This window comes from Plasmodium coatneyi, chromosome 8 (genome assembly GCF_001680005.1).
Source record: "Plasmodium coatneyi strain Hackeri chromosome 8, complete sequence".
NCBI classification, from domain to species: Eukaryota; Apicomplexa; class Aconoidasida; order Haemosporida; family Plasmodiidae; genus Plasmodium; species Plasmodium coatneyi.
The window spans coordinates 1684250-1702993 of record NC_033563.1 but is presented as its reverse complement, the minus strand read 5'-3'; the positions used below and the strand labels follow the sequence as shown (position 1 = coordinate 1702993).

At 39.3% G+C, this 18744-nt stretch overlaps 7 protein-coding genes across 7 annotated transcripts; 5 read left to right on the top strand and 2 right to left on the bottom strand.

Moving 5' to 3' along the window:
• Positions 1-103: 103 nt before the first annotated feature.
• On the top strand, positions 104-2388 carry PCOAH_00022820 (Uncharacterized protein; the record flags this gene model as incomplete). Its single annotated transcript, XM_020059089.1, has 8 exons — positions 104-672; positions 867-939; positions 1096-1152; positions 1297-1361; positions 1520-1620; positions 1732-1796; positions 1920-2044; positions 2142-2388. 8 exons carry the CDS (start codon positions 596-598, stop codon positions 2386-2388), a joined length of 810 nt encoding a protein of 269 aa, XP_019914362.1.
• Positions 2389-2647: 259 nt separating this feature from the next.
• On the bottom strand, positions 2648-3811 carry PCOAH_00022810 (Dynein light chain 2B; the record flags this gene model as incomplete). Its single annotated transcript, XM_020059088.1, has 4 exons — positions 2648-2776; positions 3016-3067; positions 3210-3276; positions 3718-3811. The coding sequence occupies 4 exons, from the start codon at positions 3809-3811 to the stop codon at positions 2648-2650; spliced, it is 342 nt and encodes a 113-aa protein (XP_019914657.1).
• A 1367-nt stretch (positions 3812-5178) lies between these two features.
• PCOAH_00022800 (RhoGAP protein) lies at positions 5179-7426 on the bottom strand (the record flags this gene model as incomplete). The annotated part of the gene is made up of 5 exons (XM_020059087.1): positions 5179-5610; positions 5765-6612; positions 6759-6871; positions 7042-7155; positions 7338-7426. The coding sequence occupies 5 exons, from the start codon at positions 7424-7426 to the stop codon at positions 5179-5181; spliced, it is 1596 nt and encodes a 531-aa protein (XP_019914545.1).
• A 3724-nt stretch (positions 7427-11150) lies between these two features.
• Positions 11151-13127, top strand: PCOAH_00022790 (Uncharacterized protein; the record flags this gene model as incomplete). Its single annotated transcript, XM_020059086.1, has 2 exons — positions 11151-12218; positions 12387-13127. The coding sequence occupies 2 exons, from the start codon at positions 11151-11153 to the stop codon at positions 13125-13127; spliced, it is 1809 nt and encodes a 602-aa protein (XP_019914420.1).
• A 1116-nt stretch (positions 13128-14243) lies between these two features.
• PCOAH_00022780 (Uncharacterized protein) lies at positions 14244-14888 on the top strand (the record flags this gene model as incomplete). The annotated part of the gene is made up of 1 exon (XM_020059085.1): positions 14244-14888. The coding sequence occupies one exon, from the start codon at positions 14244-14246 to the stop codon at positions 14886-14888; it is 645 nt and encodes a 214-aa protein (XP_019914536.1).
• Positions 14889-15907: 1019 nt separating this feature from the next.
• PCOAH_00022770 (Uncharacterized protein) lies at positions 15908-16252 on the top strand (the record flags this gene model as incomplete). Its single annotated transcript, XM_020059084.1, has 1 exon — positions 15908-16252. One exon carries the CDS (start codon positions 15908-15910, stop codon positions 16250-16252), a length of 345 nt encoding a protein of 114 aa, XP_019914308.1.
• Positions 16253-16932: 680 nt separating this feature from the next.
• PCOAH_00022760 (Uncharacterized protein) lies at positions 16933-17262 on the top strand (the record flags this gene model as incomplete). The annotated part of the gene is made up of 1 exon (XM_020059083.1): positions 16933-17262. The coding sequence occupies one exon, from the start codon at positions 16933-16935 to the stop codon at positions 17260-17262; it is 330 nt and encodes a 109-aa protein (XP_019914427.1).
• Positions 17263-18744: the final 1482 nt, after the last annotated feature.

Sequence of the window (18744 nt, the reverse complement as noted above, 5' to 3'; positions counted from 1 at the left end):
CCTTGGTCGAATGTACCACCTTTTTAACACCCGCGTATAGCGAAAAAGGCAACGAAAAAAAAAAAAAAAAAAAAAAAAAAAAACGGCCTAAAATTGTGCGATCGCAAAAAAACATGCAATCAAGAAAATTGACAAAATAAAAAAGAAGCGGAAATAACGGTACACCACTCAGGGGACATTTTCTCCCTTTTTTAACACCAAACGTAATCTTCAATTTTTCACCTTTTTTTTTACATCCCTCGTGGTGAAGAAAAAAACATACCCTCCCCAAATGCTTACATGTATGTATAAACATGCATTATAGAGTTACCCCCCGTTAGGCAGCTTTATTGGAGCCCCTCAGAACCTTTTAATGACAACGACACAAACACTGTGCCTCCCTGATACTGGGAAACGCGGGGCATCACATACCTACTCATGCAAGTTGTTCCCCAAGTTTGCGTCATTCTTTATGTATTTTTCGTGATGTATGCAAGCTAAAACGAACGAATAACTGCTACTTAACCCTCCACAAGCAATCGCAAAAAGGGGAGCACCCCCCCAGTATGTAGAACTGTGTCCCAATTACATATGCCAATTTTTAGCTTATCACAAAATGGCGCTCTTCCATTTTGTTAACTGTTCCCTGACGGCCTTTACACCATACTACATAATATATGACGGATTTAAATTGTAAGGATACTATATAGACATGAAAGATTTAAAAAAAAAAAAAAAGTCCCCCTCATTAACGAATAACGTGCAGCAACACTTCAATAACAACATTATAAGTAGACTCAAAATGGGGCATCATTCGAATGTACTTTTTTTTTCTCGTCAAACGAGCACATGTATATTTCTTTCCTCCTGCTTTCCCTTTTTAATAGGTCAAAGAATGCTGGATCAACGAAGCTGTTTTTCCTCGTGTGTTTTTACTACATCGTATCGCAAATTTTGAAGGTTACAAAGGATGAGGAAAGAGGAGGGACAAGGAGAATGTCTCCCCAAACGATGGAAAAACAAAAGAACCTTTTTAGTACACCCACTTGAGTGTATGTAATTACCTCCGTGCCACCATCACCTCTAATACTTCCCCCGATTTGTTCCTTCATGCAGCTGTTCGTCCTGGCGTTTTTCTCGATAGGCCTCCTTCAAAACATGAACCTTTTCAACGTACGATTGACAGATTGGGTTTCCCACAAACTGAATGCACACGCGAAAGTGTATACCTACACATGCATGACTATATATACAATTGATTTATGGGAACTCACTTTTTTTTTTTTTTTTTTTTTTTTTTTTGCCTCCCCATTTCAGATAATCTTCCAAGAGTGTGCCAACTTCATAGACCTGGCTGGGCTGTACTACATCTTGTCGCATAAGTATGCACACAAAGAATAAAAATGAATTCGTAAATATTGTTATGCCTATATATATATATATATATGTGTATGTGGAATGTCTGTACGGGGACTTCCTCGGGATTCCGTGCATTCTTTTGCTTTCACTCCCCTCTATCCATGCACTTTCCCTCATGCAGACACACCAACACTATCAACTTGAAGGAGAGAATACTATCCGTAGGCCTCAGCTGGGGGTTCTACGAATCCGTGGCCACCAATTTTTTCCCCTTTTTCATTGGTAATAGCAGTAGCCCTATTAACGGAGCGCAGTGGCGGGGTGGGGATCTCCTCTTATGTTTATCAGAACTAGCCCCAATTTTTTGTAATCTTTTTTTTTCCCATCCTTCAGGTGGAAGATCGATGGACTTTTCGCTGAAGCATATATATCGTTCCATATCGGCCAACGCGTTCATGGTTAAATTGCATTGCCACTTTATTTGATCACTTGTGCATTGAGCGCGCTAGCGCATTTGGTACGCCATCCCCCAGTCCGAGTGCCCCAATAAACTTCTCCTTCTCTTTTTTGCCCCATTTCAGTTTTCCAACTTGTCCAAAACGTGCCTCCTTTTCATGTGGTTAAAGAACACACAAAGCAGGAAAAAAATCAACGTGGTGAATTCCCTTTTGCTTTACTTTACCTTCATTTTGCCCCTCGTGAATAAGTAAGCCGGAGCGCAAAAAAAAAAAAAAAAAAAAAAAGACCCACACATATGCATTTGCATATATATACACACTTGCCTCCACCCCCCCACACCTTAGAATAATACTCATACATGAAGGATCATTCAATAAGATGATTATAATTCACCTCATCATTCTTCTAGTGTGCACTTTCGTCCTGTCGTTTGCTACAAAGTGCATTTTTAATTCCAAGTCCAACGTTAATGTAGAGTCATATAAAGAATTGCACACACGAAACTACGAAAAGAATGATGGTTACAATGATGACGGGGATGGCGAAATGAATAAAGATCAGAAGAAAAAAAATAAAAAAAAAAAAAAATAATTTTTTTACAAATGAATGAACAGAAATGGATATGTAGCAACATCAGTTAAGAAGCAAAACTTGGCGCCCTTTTTTCCCCCTATTCGTATTTGTTTATCCCTTTGCAGAGGGTGATGATTTGTCTGCGCAGGTAGCTGAACGCGGCGGGGCGTACCCATTCACATATGAAGACATTCCTCTGTGTGTTTATCTTGTGCCAACTTGGGGAGACGCCCTTCGTAAACGCAGGGGAGGTTCCTTTGGAATGCCTTCCACGCATTCATTTATTTTTATTCGTTTGCGTGTCCTTGCAATTCTGTTTTGTTATGAGCGAATAGTCCCCATGGTTGCATATGATGTATTCAGTTTCTTTTTTTGTGCGAATACGTAGGTTGCTGTTGAATTCGTTCTGGGGAGAGGTGCATGTAGGAGGGGAATGTGGCAACATCTCAGATGGGTGGCGTGCAGTTGGACACTCAACTGAGGATGCGTAGATGAAGCACCACCCGGTACCCCTGTGCACCGCGCGACTTTTACATAATCTGTTCATAACGCTTATCATGTTATGTTACCCTCATTATGCGTCTTGTTTGTTACACGCCTATTTTGCCTGAACGAGCTAGCTTTTTTTTTTTTTTTTTTTTTTACCTCTTGAGGAAGCAATTCCTTAACACACCTTTTTGTTTTTGTTAGTAAGTCTCTGCAATTAGAAAGAAAAAAAAAATGTATAGGCAGGAAAAGGAATGCTGTACGAGAAGTTTGGCACACTGTCGATACTCTCCTGGCATCTTTTCAGTAAAAAAAAGAGAATATAATATAGGATAGGATAATATAAGTGTTACGAGAACAGGGAGGCCTGCTTAACTGCATGTTCGTAGCTCACGTCTTCGTTGTATTTTAGCGGGATGCCTTAGCAAATGGTACAGGGAAATGGGCGAAAATAGCAAATGTTTCTTTGTAAGGTTGCTATACATTATTGTGTAGGTTAAGTGTATTTCAGGTGAGTGGGAAAAGAGTAGTACTTCGAATGTGCAACCTAGGGGGGGGTGCTTGTTGTGCTATGCTACTTCTGATGGTACTTTATCTATCCACTCATTGTGGCACTCATTGGAGTTTTCTCCCCCTACAGTTAGTCACCTTGTCATGTGGCGTTCTCTTTGTTTCCCCTTTCCCAATATATGTTACACTAAGATGAATACCACTTTTGCGTAATGTTTGACGTTGTCTACATATTCTGTGCCACCCGATCATACGCAGACCACTCCATACAGACAACATGGGGCCTACTACTATGATGGCAAGCTCAACTTCTCACCCCCCCCCCCACCGTCGCATACATTCCCTTCTTACCGTCAGAATTGATCAGAACGTAGGACTCTATGGACGAGTTGCTATTCATCCAGGCATTTAGCGATTCACTTATTTCGCTCGCTGAGCCAGCCATCTTGTTTCCTCCTCCTGTCCTACCTTTTTTTTTTTTTGTCTCGTTAAAGTTATACAAAAAAGGTTATATAAACTATCGGTATGCAATTATCCGTGTGATAATCCACAGGTTGCAGTTAACACAAACTGAACCCCACGCAGGTGTTCCCAACGGGCCTATGCACGTGATTACGAAAGGGTGTTTGTACGTGCGTGTGCAGGTATATATAACGCGCAGCTTGTGCGTCCACCTACGAACATGACCTTGTAGAAAAAAAAAAATTACGTGCAACAAATACTATTGCCAGGGAAAACATAAAGCCGGAGTTATTTAAAAAGGGAAGAAGAAAAAAAAAAAAAAAAAAATTAAGATGATAACATAACACATGTGTGCAAGCACAGATACGTACACGTGTAGGTGCGCTTACCAAAAGAGTGAGAGATACACATCTCCGCAGAGGTAACATGTGGACATACGTTCGACAAAAAAAGGGAAGAAGTATATTCAGAGGGAGATAGCGCATATCCCCCGACGCTGCAGACGAAGGTGCGAAGGAAATAGCAAAAAAAAAAAAAAAAAAAAAAAAAAGCGGAAGTAGACAATTTTTGATAATAAAAAAAACACACAGAAATGTGCACACAAAAAAAGGACCCTTCACCCTCCCATATATATGACTCGCATTTGCTGTTCTCTCTCGAGGAAAGCACAACTTCTGTCATAAAAATTCGTTTTATAATCACGAAAGGGGGGGAAGTGTATTAACTACTAACAAGTCAACGTCCATCATGCACCTTTCTGCGGCTGTTGGGAAGGTGCGGGAACATTTCCACGTGGGTCCCCAAAAATTTATAAGCCTTATTTGGTTTTGTCGCTAGTTTGTTCAGCTTTCTCCTTTTCCTGTTCCTTTTCGTGATCTTTTTTAACCCCAAAAAAAAAAAAAAAAAATTATTTAACGGATAACTGAAAACGAATTAGCAGCTGCTTCCCCACCAGTGCGGCAATACAATATGATCCACAACGTACCCACCTTGGCTGAACTTTTTTTTTTTTTTATCTCCACCTATCTTCGTTAATATTTTCACCATTCCTTTTTTACTTATCCCAGTAGAGGTACCGTTTCTATTTTCAAGGCGTCATTTAAAAGTGCATCTGTTCTTACACAAAAGTGGTTTGGGCGTCTAAACTGCGTCTGCCAACTGCTTCACATTTTCTTTGTGTCTCTTCTCTATTAAAGCACACGATAATTACCCATGCGTTCGGAGGTAAATGGCCCAATGGGTTCTTACCACCTCGCCGGGTTAAAAATCCTTTAGCGCGCAGCATGACAATGGGCATTTGCCACCAGCGCGGCTTTCCTAGTTGCTTCCTCAGACGCTTCACCACCTCGATCATTCCGCCTTCTCATCCTCCCTTTTAAAATTAACCTTCCTGGTGTCTTCCACTGAACCCGATTCTTCCTCCGTAGCTTCCTCTGTCACTTCCTCGGATTCATCTTCAGACTCTTCCTCAGATTCCTCCTCGGACTCCTCCTCGGTCTCTTCGTCCGATTTCTTCTTCGATTCGCCACTTTGCAATGCATCCTTTTGCAATGTGTCCTTCTGTGGGGTATCCTTTTTGTTGGGGCCTCCCCTTTCCGAGGCTTCCGATCCACTTTTGGAAAGCTCCGCCGAATCGCTGGACTGCCCCTTATCCCCTTTGCTTCCTTCTGACTCGCTGCTCGTCTCCTCACTTGAGCTCCCCGTTTTGGAGTCCTCCTCCTTGCTGTCATCTGATTCGCTCTCCTCTGAGCTGTCACTTTCTGCGTCGTATTTCTCCGGGTTCTGCGCAAAGGGGGAGAAAAACATTTCAAAATGGGGAACGAATTTGCAAAATGGAAACAAAATGACATATGCACCAAGGAGACGCCCGTTGGAATAACCACACCGCTCACATCGCCTCCCTCTACGCTCTTACTCATACGCATGTCGAACTCACCGTCAAAATATCGGGGGACTCAATTATCATCTGCAGGGACTTATTCGCCAAAGGAATGCACTGCGAAAAAACGGCGTTGGGAACACTGGGTCTGAAGAAAGTGGGAGCAAAAATCTTAGCCAGAGTTTCCACCGTCATGTTATTTTCACTTGAATACGTTGAGACGGTTTTAAAAAAATTCAAAAGACAGACTAAACATTCCTTAACACCCGGTTGAAGTTTATTATACAGTTTAAATAAAACACTTCTTATCGCCTTATCCGATGCTGAAACGGTTTTTAAATGGTACAACCTCGTGAAGGCATCTTTACCCAACAACCCATGTTTCTGTGTATCTAAAAAGAGCTTGAAAGAACAAACTAAAGAAGGAATGTTGTTAAAGTCGGTTGTCGGTTCTCCATATTCTATGTCTCCAATTATTCCATACAATGTATTTGCATCTGCTTGTAAGTAGAACAGATCTTTCGTATTTATAATTTCAGGCTTCATTAAATGGGTTAAAAAATCCACAAGGATGGAAGGGATGTGTTTATATTCCATGTAGGTTTTTCCAAACCGCTGACATAAAATCTCTAAATCTGCTCCAAAAACGGAAACCGTTTTTCCTCCTAATAGCACTTCTTCATTTCTCTGAACTATGTATGGAAAGCATCTCAAATAATATGTTGGATTTATATTTAATTGTAAAAATAGATCTTCTAACTTTTCTATGTATTCTACTTTTTTCCAGAATTTGGGTGACACAAATGGAGTCACAATTGTTAGCAGCGTTTTGGACATGAATCCGCTGTGCACCAAGTAGAGTTTTTTCAGGTTCTTCTTATATTTCCTCGGAAGAGTGTCATACCCTGCGGGAGGGGCGAAAATTCAAATGATGGAGGGGTAAATCTTACTAGGATCCTTTTTTATGCTTGGAAAAATGATCAACATGGAATGTCTGCAATTTCTGCACCATCACAATTGGTCACTTTTTTTTTTTTCTTGCCCTCCTTACACTGCTTTGCGTACGCGTAAACCGCGTCTGTCAGCCAATTTGTGTGCGTTTCGCACAGAATCAGCACGTAGTTCTCCTTCACGATAGGGTCCAACGTCAGGATGGCGTATCTCCTGCATGTGGCGAAGTGGCAATAGCCCGAAAAGGGGGGGAAAAAAAATAAATAATAAATAAATAAAATAAAATTGTACCATCGCCACCAGCATGAGCACTCCTAATTTTGCCACTGCTACAATTTACGCGCTTCAAGCAAATAAATAGCACCAGTATAAGATCCACTTACAGTGTCTTCTCAGGGTCTGCACCGGACGAAACGATAAAACACGGAATCAACAAAACGATGTGTGAGCCGTATCCATCCTTCCCAATTACCTTCAGCAAGTCGGTCTTGTACAATCTGCTCAAATGAAGAATCGTTTGTGTGAACGTGCTACATGGATGTGAACACTCTCGTCACGTACTCATGCACTACGCTCAATTCTTTTTCACATTGTCTGACACAACTTTGTAAAAAAAAAAAAAAAAAAGAAATAGCAGAGCGATTATTTGTAGTGACATGCATCGATTGCAGATACTTACTCATCAAAATTTTCCGTGTACGACTTTGTCAACAATTTTTCGTATTCCACCAGAATTTCTGGCGGTACTTCGGCATCGGAGTCCAGCATTTTTTTCCCGCTAGTTGTTACAAGTCGATTTTAAGGCGAGCGTCGGACAAAAAACGGCACAAAAAAAGTGGAATAAACAAGCGCATAAAACTAAGACGCGTTCATGCTGCAACTATAAACGGCGTCATTCATGCTGTTCTCATAAGTGATGTCATTTACGCAGCATTCACAATATTTACAATCAAATTTAACAAGTATTGTAACACTTTACTGACGTAATGGCGTGTCTTTTTTTTTCTCTCTCTCAACAAAATGCGAATTCTGCTCTTTCCTCCGATACGGGTGACGAGTTTTCCATTTGGTCCTGTTCTGTAACAGTATTATGTTATTGCGCTATATTTTTTCTTCCTCCCCTCCTTGCGTAATTTTAAAAATAAAATATAACATGAACATTAATTGGACAAAAAAAAAAAAAAAAAAAATCGATTAATTTTGAGGTAAACAATTAACAGTTTGTACGCAAAAAAAAAGGAAAAGAAAAGAAATACATTTGCAAATTTTCAATCCTTTCTTCCTTTTTGCAACTTCTGTATCTTATAAAAATGAATAGGGATTAAATTCGCAATTTTTTTTGGGGGGGGGAATGGGTTGAGGGATTAAGTGCAAGTTAATGCCTGCTTGAACTTTTCCTCACGCCCCTTTTATGAAAGGCTCACAAAATGTACCAACAGATATATATTCACTTAAGCGCACATATACACATTCGTGTAATTTATGAATGTTTGTTTTGTTCGATATATTAATAAAAACGGCAACACGTACCACTCAAGGGAATTTTTTTTTTTTTTTTTTTTTTTTCTTTTTTTCTCTCAACGTTCCACGCATTACTTGGCTCATCGTGTAATATCCTTTTCCGCAAAGCTGTTGAGCAAGCTTATAACAATGTTCCAAAAATAGGACTCTTTTTGTTATTGAAGTTGACGTCTATATCGACATTGCGCGGATTAATCCAGCACTCCTTTGTTTATCATTTCACCCGTTCATCATTTTATTTTTTACGTTAGCAAAGTGACCGGCCCACTATTGGGACATTCGCGTGAAATGTAAAATTATGTACATGGCGAGGTGTTTACCTGTGCTACTAGCCGTTTTTGAGACTTTGGCAAATTATACGCCTCCCCGGAAGGGAATAGAAAAAAAAAAAGCGATGGAGTGGATAGCATTCCCTAGACAGCAAACAAAACGCACGCTGTGTTCCTCTTCACAAATGAGCATATATTTGTACACATACAATATGCACATTTTCTGCCCATGTACCCCCTATAGCGTGTGCTCGCATGCCTTTCGGAAAGACTTGCACGGTTGCACATTTGGTGAAAGAAATAGGGAATTTTTCTTTTTTACATACACGAAACATAGGATTTACGATAAGGTTAAAAAGAGAAGAAAGTTCATCCAATGGGTTTTGCTGCGAACACGCGTACAGCTAAATTAACGTTACGTGTTACGTTCGTTTTTTTTTTTTTTTTTTTTTTTTTTGCCGTACATAAGGCAAACCTGTGTGGCTATTTACGTGAACTGTTCAGACAAAAATACCAAAAAAGATACAGCCGTTATGTACCGTTCTGCACACACACATATGCGTGTTTTGGGCGCGAAGCGTTCTTGTTCATCTTTGCCATGCAAGTGGTTATATTTTAAGTGTAGAAAATAGTTCTCCAGAGATGGAAAGCAACGAATAATTTTGGACAGTATGTGGGAGAAAAGGAATGAACTATTCGACATAGTCACTTCAGAGTGTGTGTGCAAATTAACCGTGGTGAAGAAAAAATGTACGCAGTTGTAAAGCTGAATAGAGGGAAGAATACCAGCAAAAAAAATGAACAAACTGAGAATGGTCTGAAAAATCATGCCTTCACCCAAATGGCATAGAACAAAATCGTTTCAGCCATTTTAGACAATTTTTAAAAAATTTCCCCATGAATGCTACTTCGTTCCTATGTAGGTATATTCTCTTTTCTACTGCATTTGCATTTTTTTTCCTACATGTAGAAGAAATATTCCTCCAAATGGAAAATCGCACCGCGTCATTTTACACGCGGTTGCTGCAAAAGGGATTTTTGCTGTTATAATTGTCTAAAAGGGAAATATAAAAAGGTCTGCCAAACGTAAAGTAAAATTATTGAAAATGTAACAGGAAATTTCCGATTTTTTTGTGTACATATTTATTATGAATTTTTCGCTTTTTTTTCCCCCTTTCTTTTTGCGACATAAATGTTGTAGGCAACCGGTGCATGTTGTTGTAAAGCGGCGTGATTTTTAAAACAGAACTACACATTTCACTTTCTGAATTTTTTTTTCCTTTTTCACATCGGACTTTGTTATTTCATGAAAAAAAGAAATTTTTAAAAATGTTTTTAAGTACGCATAGAAAGGAAAATTCTGAGGATGGCGAAAAGAAAAAAGCAAAATCAAAGTAAAAGTAAAAATGCACGTGAAAAAAATGTACAAAATTAGGAAAAAATTTGGTCAAAACGATATCGAAATTTTACACACAAATATTTTGAACTGTCGGTAGACTCCATAGAAATTTTTTCCAAAACGCTGTTTTGTTTTTTGTCTAATTTTAAATATTTTTTCCTTCTATGTCAGATTATTTATTTATTTTTTTTCTAAATTATTATGAACATACATTTGGTGCGTACATTCTTAGTATTTTTAAGTATATCAGTTTTTAGTTTTATTCACTACTTTTGTTTCAGACTTTGTGACCGTTCGAATAAGGTAAACCGTGGAAAAATAGAGCCAAATAAAGGAAAACTGTAAAATGCCCCTTTATATCCACCACCCCGTTGTTCCCCCGCAGTTTTTAAAATAAGATATATATTTCTACATCCATCTGATGTTCTTTTTTTTTTTTTACTTTCCACTTTTCCTATTTCGTCACTTTTGCGCAGTCCATTATATTTTATGTTACCACATTTCATTCTGCTCCATTTCATTTTTATTTCTTCACATTATTTTTACGCGCCCCAAAACGAGACGACGGTTTTCAGTTTGCACACTGAACTTGTCTACATCGCAACAGTGGACAGTTAAAGAAAAAAGAGGAAAATACGCAACAGGTTGCAAAAAAGACTCCCCTACAACCGCGCAAATAACTTCCACAAAATGAAAAATTATAATCTATAAAATAAAGTGAATGCCCTTAGTGCTCCGTCTGAACGGAAGTATCTCCTTCGTGTCGTTTGTGTTCGTATTTTATTTCCCCGTTTTCCCATGTTAATGGTGAAATAGGTGATGGCCTATATGCTGGAACAACATTGATGATGCCACTGGCGTGACGCTTCGAAGCATGTGCAGTTGTGCTTGCACGAGCGCATCAAGCGAAGACTCCCCCAGAAAAAACACCTAGATTTTGTCTACATAGAAAGGCAAAACAGAGCAAAATAGAAGGCGAATTTTTTGGCAAAAAAAGGAGTCACTCTTCAGTTTAGCAAAATTGAATTTTTTTTTTTTTTGAACTTTTTGTCGAAATGGTGATACGCAAGTAAGTGACCAGCTTTGCTCTCAAGCGCACTCGAAGAATGTTCACCCGTGCGTTCTTACGTGCACCCATATTTATGTACGCACCGAGGTGGGAATAGTTGTAAAAGCGACCCTCCTAAAAATTTTCACGCTGAACGCATTTCGAGATTTAGCTTCAATATAGTAACCGTCTACTACACAGGGGGGGGTCAAATTTCGCGGAGAACATTCAAAAGGAAGACGTGAAAAGTAAAAAATGGAAAGTTGCAGAAGGGGAGAAAGCAAACATATGCATTTCCTAAATAATGTCAATTCGAAAAAAAAATTAAATATCGTAGAAAAAAAAGGCATACTAGAGAAAGTGCACATACTGCCCATAAAAAAAAAAGGCGAAAATGCAGATGCTCTTTATAGGAAACTACAGTTGTTGATAAATGAAAAATGCGTCCTGTATGAGGGGTTCATAATTGCCGCAAATGGAGAAAAGGAAAAGGTGCTCCGGGAGAAAAACACACAGAAAAATCTGAAGGAAGGACTAACACATGACAAGGAGGGCCCCAATGAAAATGAGAACAACACAACAAGCACAAACCTGCTAGAAGAATTATGTAACGCCAAAGAGGGACCTTGCCCAAATGAAGACTCATGTGAAGTTGCGCATAGGAAAGAATCGAACAGTCACACACACAAAAAAAATTCTAATCAAAAGGACAGTAAAAACACACCCAATAATGACCAAATTTGCTTGCACGACAAGTGCAACAAAGAAAAATCAACAGACGAAACTTCCCACTTAAAAGAGAAAACAGACTACTATGTTGTTGTGAATTGCATACCGTCCAAGGGTGTACTCACTCGGGACACCCTAATCTACACGGATGGAAAATACGTGGACAATTTAAAAAAAATTCATCTCATAATAATACGAGATAAATACTATAAGAAATATGAAAAAAAATTGAAAAAAAAATTTTTTTCTTTAAAAAAATATATACTTAAAAAAGGCAATCAATTTTTTAATGAAGCCATGTCCCTCATTCCGTTTTCCTTTGACCACTTTTCGAGTAAGTGCAATGCAGAAAAGGGAAAGAGCAATAGCACCTTCGGTGGAAAAAAAGGGGACACTGTCACGCCCCAGCGTACCACCATCAAGAGAAGAAGTCTCGTCTTGGAAAAAATCCTTCTTACCTGTCTGCATCCATATTTCAAGAAAAACAGGACTAAGTTATTCTACTCTGGCAAGCTACTCATTATAAATAATTTTTCTTTCCTCGTTGTGAAGATAGATGCGGACGTGAATGTGGGTTTCGTGGATAACTCTACGGTTAGGAATGAAAAGGGGCGCATCGATAATGTGTCTATATATATGCACCGTTGTGTATCCCCCTAGGGATGATGGTGCATGTTTTTTTCACGCCCCTATCTGGGCAATCCATGAATTTTTGCCCCTAACAAATTACTTTTATGGATGCTTCCCCCCTTCCTTTTGCAGGAGATTTGCTTAAACGCAGACACGTACGACCCGTTCAGAAACGTGCACATAGTACCCCTGTATGACACACTACCGACAACCTACAACTATGATATCTTCGCAGATTACATCAAGCCCTACATAGAGAGGCATTACTTAAGTTTGTTTTCCATGCACGATACTTTTTTTTACAAAGGAGTGCAATTTAAAATTATGGGAATCGACCCAATGAACATAAAATATGGAAGAGGAAGAATTACCTGCAACACATTTATATACACCGATGGGGCAATCAAGCCAACTTTCTTCGACGTTATTTCAAATGAATCCATAAATTATATCCAGTGCTTACCAGTAGAATACAAACCATATGCCGTTTTGAACATACTACAACAGTTAGATGCAGACTCTTTGTTGCGGCTGTTTCCATCAACTAACGCAAACCTGCAGGAGAGTGCCCTCAACGAACAACGCATTCTAAGCCATTTGGATAAGTATAAATACATATATAGGAACAACACACGGGAGGATAGCCAAGGTGGGAAGATGCTCCTAGACGTAGATGTGGAAGAACACATAGATGCAAAAAATAAAAGTGGCAACTTTGCATATGAACAGTGTGCCGTCTGCTTCGAATATTTTCAGAACTACGACAAGTGCATCAAGTTGGCTTGTCTGCACACCTACCACTGGAAGTGCGTCAAGAGCTGGTTTAGGTTTAACCTCACTTGTCCCTGTTGCCGCCGAGAATTGATCATTTAGGTGGGCATCACCCACCTCCGTCAGGCTTCCTCACAAGCGCATGCAGCATAAAATGGCCATTTAAAATTTTTTTTTTTTTTTTTCAATTGGGAACCTACTCCGTGAAGTCACGGACTCTCCCACGCAATTTCCACTTACGGGTGGTAAAAAAAAACATAAAATTAAAACGAAGGAGAACGCATGGAATGAATTTCCTCCCCATCGGTATGGCCGCATGGAGAACCTCACAACAGGCTGATATCGCGGTGCACGGGCGAACCAACGTGGGGGTGTGTGTTTGGTTGTTTTTTCTCGCGCGCAGCATGGTCGATCAAATCACCGTAATTATGTCGAAAAAAATGCAGAATGGAGGTTACACCATGTGTGGCGTAGTTTACCATTTCGCGCTAATACAACCCCACAAAAATGAGAAAAAAAAAAAAAAAATTCATTCAAATGTCCAAAGGATGCAATTCCGTGGTAAGGCAGTTCGTCTCATCTTCTGCCTTTAACTGAAATTTGTTTTTGTCATTTTGGTAAAATACGTGCTAAGCGAAAAAATGGGACTCGCCCCCCAAAACGGAGCCTGCAAAGCGGCGAGTGTAAATTTTTAATTTATGCATCGTTAGCTAATTTTTGTTTACACGGTGGGTGGCTAAAAGTAACATGAACCCCCGTGGATCTTCCTTCCATTCTCCCGCCAACAGTCCGTCAATCCTCTTTCACATATATATTTTTTTTTTTTTTAAGTGCGCATAATTTGTGCGAAAAAAAATATTATTCAGATGAGATAACGTTTTACCAATTTTGAGGAAAAAAATAAAGTGAATGGGTCAAGGTCAAACTGAACTGGACCCTTCTTATTGTTCGCCTTGCCCTTCTACAAGAAATATTGTTCCTGGCGCGAAAGCGCTGTGGAGAAACTGATTAATTAGCAGCTTGACCTGAGGGGGAGAACCCCCAAATGGTGGCTCCACAACTGGAGGAACACAACGCGGGGAACGCTACCCGTGGGTTTACATCTATGTGGGGAATAAAATGAGAGGCCACCCTCAATTTGGGAACCATTCGAAGCCTCTCCGATGAATGACGCCCCCCTTGTGCACACACATTTAAACGTTAACCTAACCCGAAAAAATGAACTTCATAAAAACACACATTTATGAACAGGAGTTCACCAATGAAGGAATCAAAGAGCATGAAAAGGACGCCAGGAGCGCCAAAGAAATTGACGAAAATAAAAGGCTAAAGGAGCTACCAGAGTTTAAAAGGGACAATCAATTCCTAAGCCTATCGGAACAGTTGGAACTGAAAAAAAATAATAACAGTGGTACAGGTGGACTGGGGAAAGATGATGAAGCAGGACTGCTCAATATTTATGACATGCCAAACATGACAGAAGAATATGCAGAATATTACGACAATTATGCGAAACATGATAATTATAGTGTTGAGAAAATAAGGGAAAGAGAAAAAGAAGTGGAATTTGAATTTAAAGAAGCTATAAAAAATTATGCAAAGAAAAAAGAATTAAAGGAAAAAGAAGATGAAGCAGATTTGTGGAAGGAAGAAAGTAATCATGTTAACTTACGTGAGGTAAAAAAAAATATAATTAAAAAAAAAAAAATTATTCCAGTGAAGACCAGTGTGAAGGCCATTATAAAGACGAAGAAAAAAAGTGCAATCGCTTCTCCGAAGGGGGACCATTCCGACGTTAAAAAGGTGTCCACCCAGGAGAACAATTCACTGTTGCTTGGTTATTCGGATTACTCGGATGAGTAGCGCGGAATGCTTTACATGTGTGCATTTATTTGTGTGTTTGCTCCCTTTGCATATGAACAACCCTCTCCGAGTCAGTCCCTATGTTACTACACCTCTTTAACGAGCATGTGATGATATTCCCCCGTTTGAGGGAAACACATTTGCTTAACTTTTTGGGGTTATAAGGAAGGGAGACGTGTGAATATTCCGCCATTTGATCGAACGAGAGAAACCTACGCGATGACGTTGTTGCTGCTTTTCTCCGTGCGTGTCTTTTTTTTTGTTGTTGTTTTTCCCATTTTGTCCAGCCCCTCTTGAGGGATACTCCTTCCCTCGCTTCATTAACGTGTGCCAAAAAGGCGCCACCCATAATTTTTTCACAAGGAAAAAAAAGGTGGTCAAACATGCAACTCGCCCATGTTAAGCTTAACTTATTTTTTTTTTTTTTTTGATTAAACGGTTAATTTGGAAAAAATGGTGTAATGATGCCGACGCCGTCATGGCACTACTCCTCGTCTGTGATTGCCCCTATAAGAGGGTCTACAAATGGGGAAACAGACATATACAGAATGATGTATTTATTTTTGCTTCTTAGACAATTGCTCAACGTGGGGTGAAAAAAAAAAAAGAAAAAAAAAGAGGGACTCGAAAAAATGCGAAAAAAAATATGTTAACAATTTGGGAAATATTTCCGCAACTGATGGGAGAATGTTCCTTTTTGGCATGTTGAGGCGAGTTTATTTTTTTACACGTGTGAAGGACCAGTAGAGGTGCTCCTCGCACGGGTGGTGTATTACAATTGGAAAGGGAGCACCCGCTAGGTTCATTTTCGTAACACTTCTTCTCCTACCACATTACTCAAAATATCATTTTTATGCAACGAATGCGTCGGAGGGGAGGAAAAAAAAAAAAAAAATATATATATATATATATATTTATATATTTTTTTTTTTTCCCTGCGTTGTTATAAAACCATTTTGGTCATCCCGCAGAGGAAATTTTTTTCTGTTAGTCATTGGAACTACTAATAGTTGCACAAAATGGTTTTGAAGGATAAAAGAAAAAAAAAAAAAAAAATCGTAAAATATACGAACAAGAAAAATTTGATAAAATTTCCTACGAAGGAGGAAAATGACAAAACGGGAAATGCCAGTCACAGGAGCGAACTCTATGACGAGAGCGACTTACCATGTTATGACAACAATGATGACATTCTAATTAGGGATAAGGATTTTTTCTCGTACATTTTAAAGTCTGACGATGAATTAAGCGAGAAAGGGACACTTTCAAAGGGGCAAGCGTCAAGTATAGGGACACGGAAGGGCCGTCACGCAGACTTCCTCCTGGCAGCAGTGGCGTTTAGCATACCCCCCGGTATGGTATAACCTGTGCACATATACCTACAAACAGGTACATATTCTGACGACGTTGTAAATGTATGCATCCGCCAATTAGGGAAACTCCCCTTTTAGATTAATCATTTGCACGTATAGATGCCTTTGCCGCGGCGCATGTGTGCAGGTTCGCCATGCTGGTATATGAAATGAGTCTCCAATAACAATTTCACTGAAGCATTCCTCTTCAAGCCTATTTAAAGTGGATATTATGCGGCAGCATTGCCATTTTTTCCTTCCGTCCTCTTTATGCGCAAAAGGGCTTCAAGAAAGTACATTCTGACAATCTTCCCCTGTGTGATAAAATCGAAGGGACTACCCAAGGTGGTGGTGCCCTAAGCGTAGGGGTATAATGAGGGAGAGAAAAAACATGCCATCCAGTGATTGACCCCGCCGTAGCGATCCAGTCAAGTGTTCACCTAAAGTTCATAATTTTTTTTTTTTTGTCATTTTGTGAGTTTGCCATTTTGCTTAACAGGTCGATTCATCATCACTTGTCTTCTGTTTGTCTGCCCCCAGCAGCTCCGACACAGCGTTGTAGCTGATCTGCTTCAACGTGTCTACAGACGCAACTACAAACACGTCCATCCAGAACAGGCACATATCTCTACAAACTCCAGCCAATAACGCACACGCACGTAAGAAGAAGAGGAAGATTAAAAAAAAAAAAAATGATCGCGCGGTGCCGGGTCAATTTACTAAAAAAGATAAAGGACAAAATACCCTACGGAGTTAAACAAAGCCAACATTACAAGGATGCCAAGAAGCAGGAAAGGTTATCCCTTGAGGCGAACAGAAAGTTAAAAGAAACCCGAGGTATGCTTCTGGATGGGAAGAAAAACTTATTTATGAGTTTGCGGCAAAATAGTGACATTAATTGGTATCGGGCGGGTCAAATATTGAAGCATCTGGAGATTCATCAGAGAGCCAAACCGGAAATTACGCCAAAGTTACGTGAGAGAATTACCAACATTGCTAATTTTGTCAAAAGGGGAAGATAAAATGGCACACCTAGAGGCGTGTTTGAGCGTGCCCGTCTATGTTGTCACTTCAATTGGTCAGCTGTGTACCCATGACGTGTGTAAATGAGGGGGAACACAGCCTTCACCTTCCTCGCGCAAATACATACACGCATATGTACACATATTTTATGTGTCTATCCAAATTTTACACGAACGGATTGAACTCATTCTCCACATTTTTCTTAACTCATCCTGATCCAAGCAGGGTTCCACGCGAAAACAAATCACCAACCATGACATGTTAAACTTCCCATCCACTGGGATGTCCAAACCAAAAAAAAAAACTCTTCTTCCAACTTTGTCCTAATATGATATTTAAAAAAAATTTATTTTCATTTTAATCATGTGAAATATGTTTTTATAACATAAAAAGCACATGCGGTGGACAACATATAATAATGGGCACATATGCAAGTCCGTACATATAAAGCGCCCCAATATATATGCAGATAAAACATACACACATGTGTATGCCCGTACATGTGCACATACAAGAATCTACATATACAAAGGATAGGTTTACATTTAAAAAAAAAAAGGATAAAAAAATATTAAATTCGGTATGCTGGTGATTAATAAAGTGTAAAGTGCGAATGGGCAACGCGTGTGCAATGTATGGGTTATGACAAGAACATATATGCAACGCAGGGAACACTTTAACACTTCATGTGTTTGTTTGTTCGTTTGTATGTGTGTGTGCATGTGCATGTGTATATGTAACATATATGCACACTCATGCAAGACATAAAACATGGGCCTCCGGCCATTCATAAGGGGAAATAAAAGGAAGGAGGGGGGGGAAATTTCATAAAAACATATAAATTTATACTTGATTAAATTATTTAAAAAATAAAATGCTAATCTGAAGTGGGGGAGTAACATCGAATGGTGAAAACAAATGGTGGAATCGAATAATTGGCAACGAATGGGAAGAAAACAATAGAGGGAAATACAATAAAAAAAAAAAATATATATATATATATATATATACACATATATACATATATATATCAACGAATTGCAAACACGGTTATGTAGCCATAACGATGTGTCTTGTAACACGATAAAAAAAAAAAAAATGGCCGATGGATGGTCACGTCAATAGATGGCCAACACACCTCGCCAATACATAGTCAATAAACGGGTACAATGTAATGATAAAAAAGAAGGTTCGTTCTGCTTCGCTACCAACATACGGAGGACCACACACACTGAAACCTAATCGTCCTTATATACGACATCGCATACATCACACAGGGACGCCCAAGTGCAACTCTGTGTGTCTCCGTCTTGGTACAACTGCCATATCCGACTTCCTCCCCAAATTTTTTATTCATTTCGTTTCTTCTACGATGGTCATTGGTCTTGACCTCCTTGGGCCTCTTCCGCCACTTTGCGCATTGCGCGTGGTCTTCCTTTTATTATGTTATTTTTTTATTTTTTTTTTGCCTGTTTCGCTCC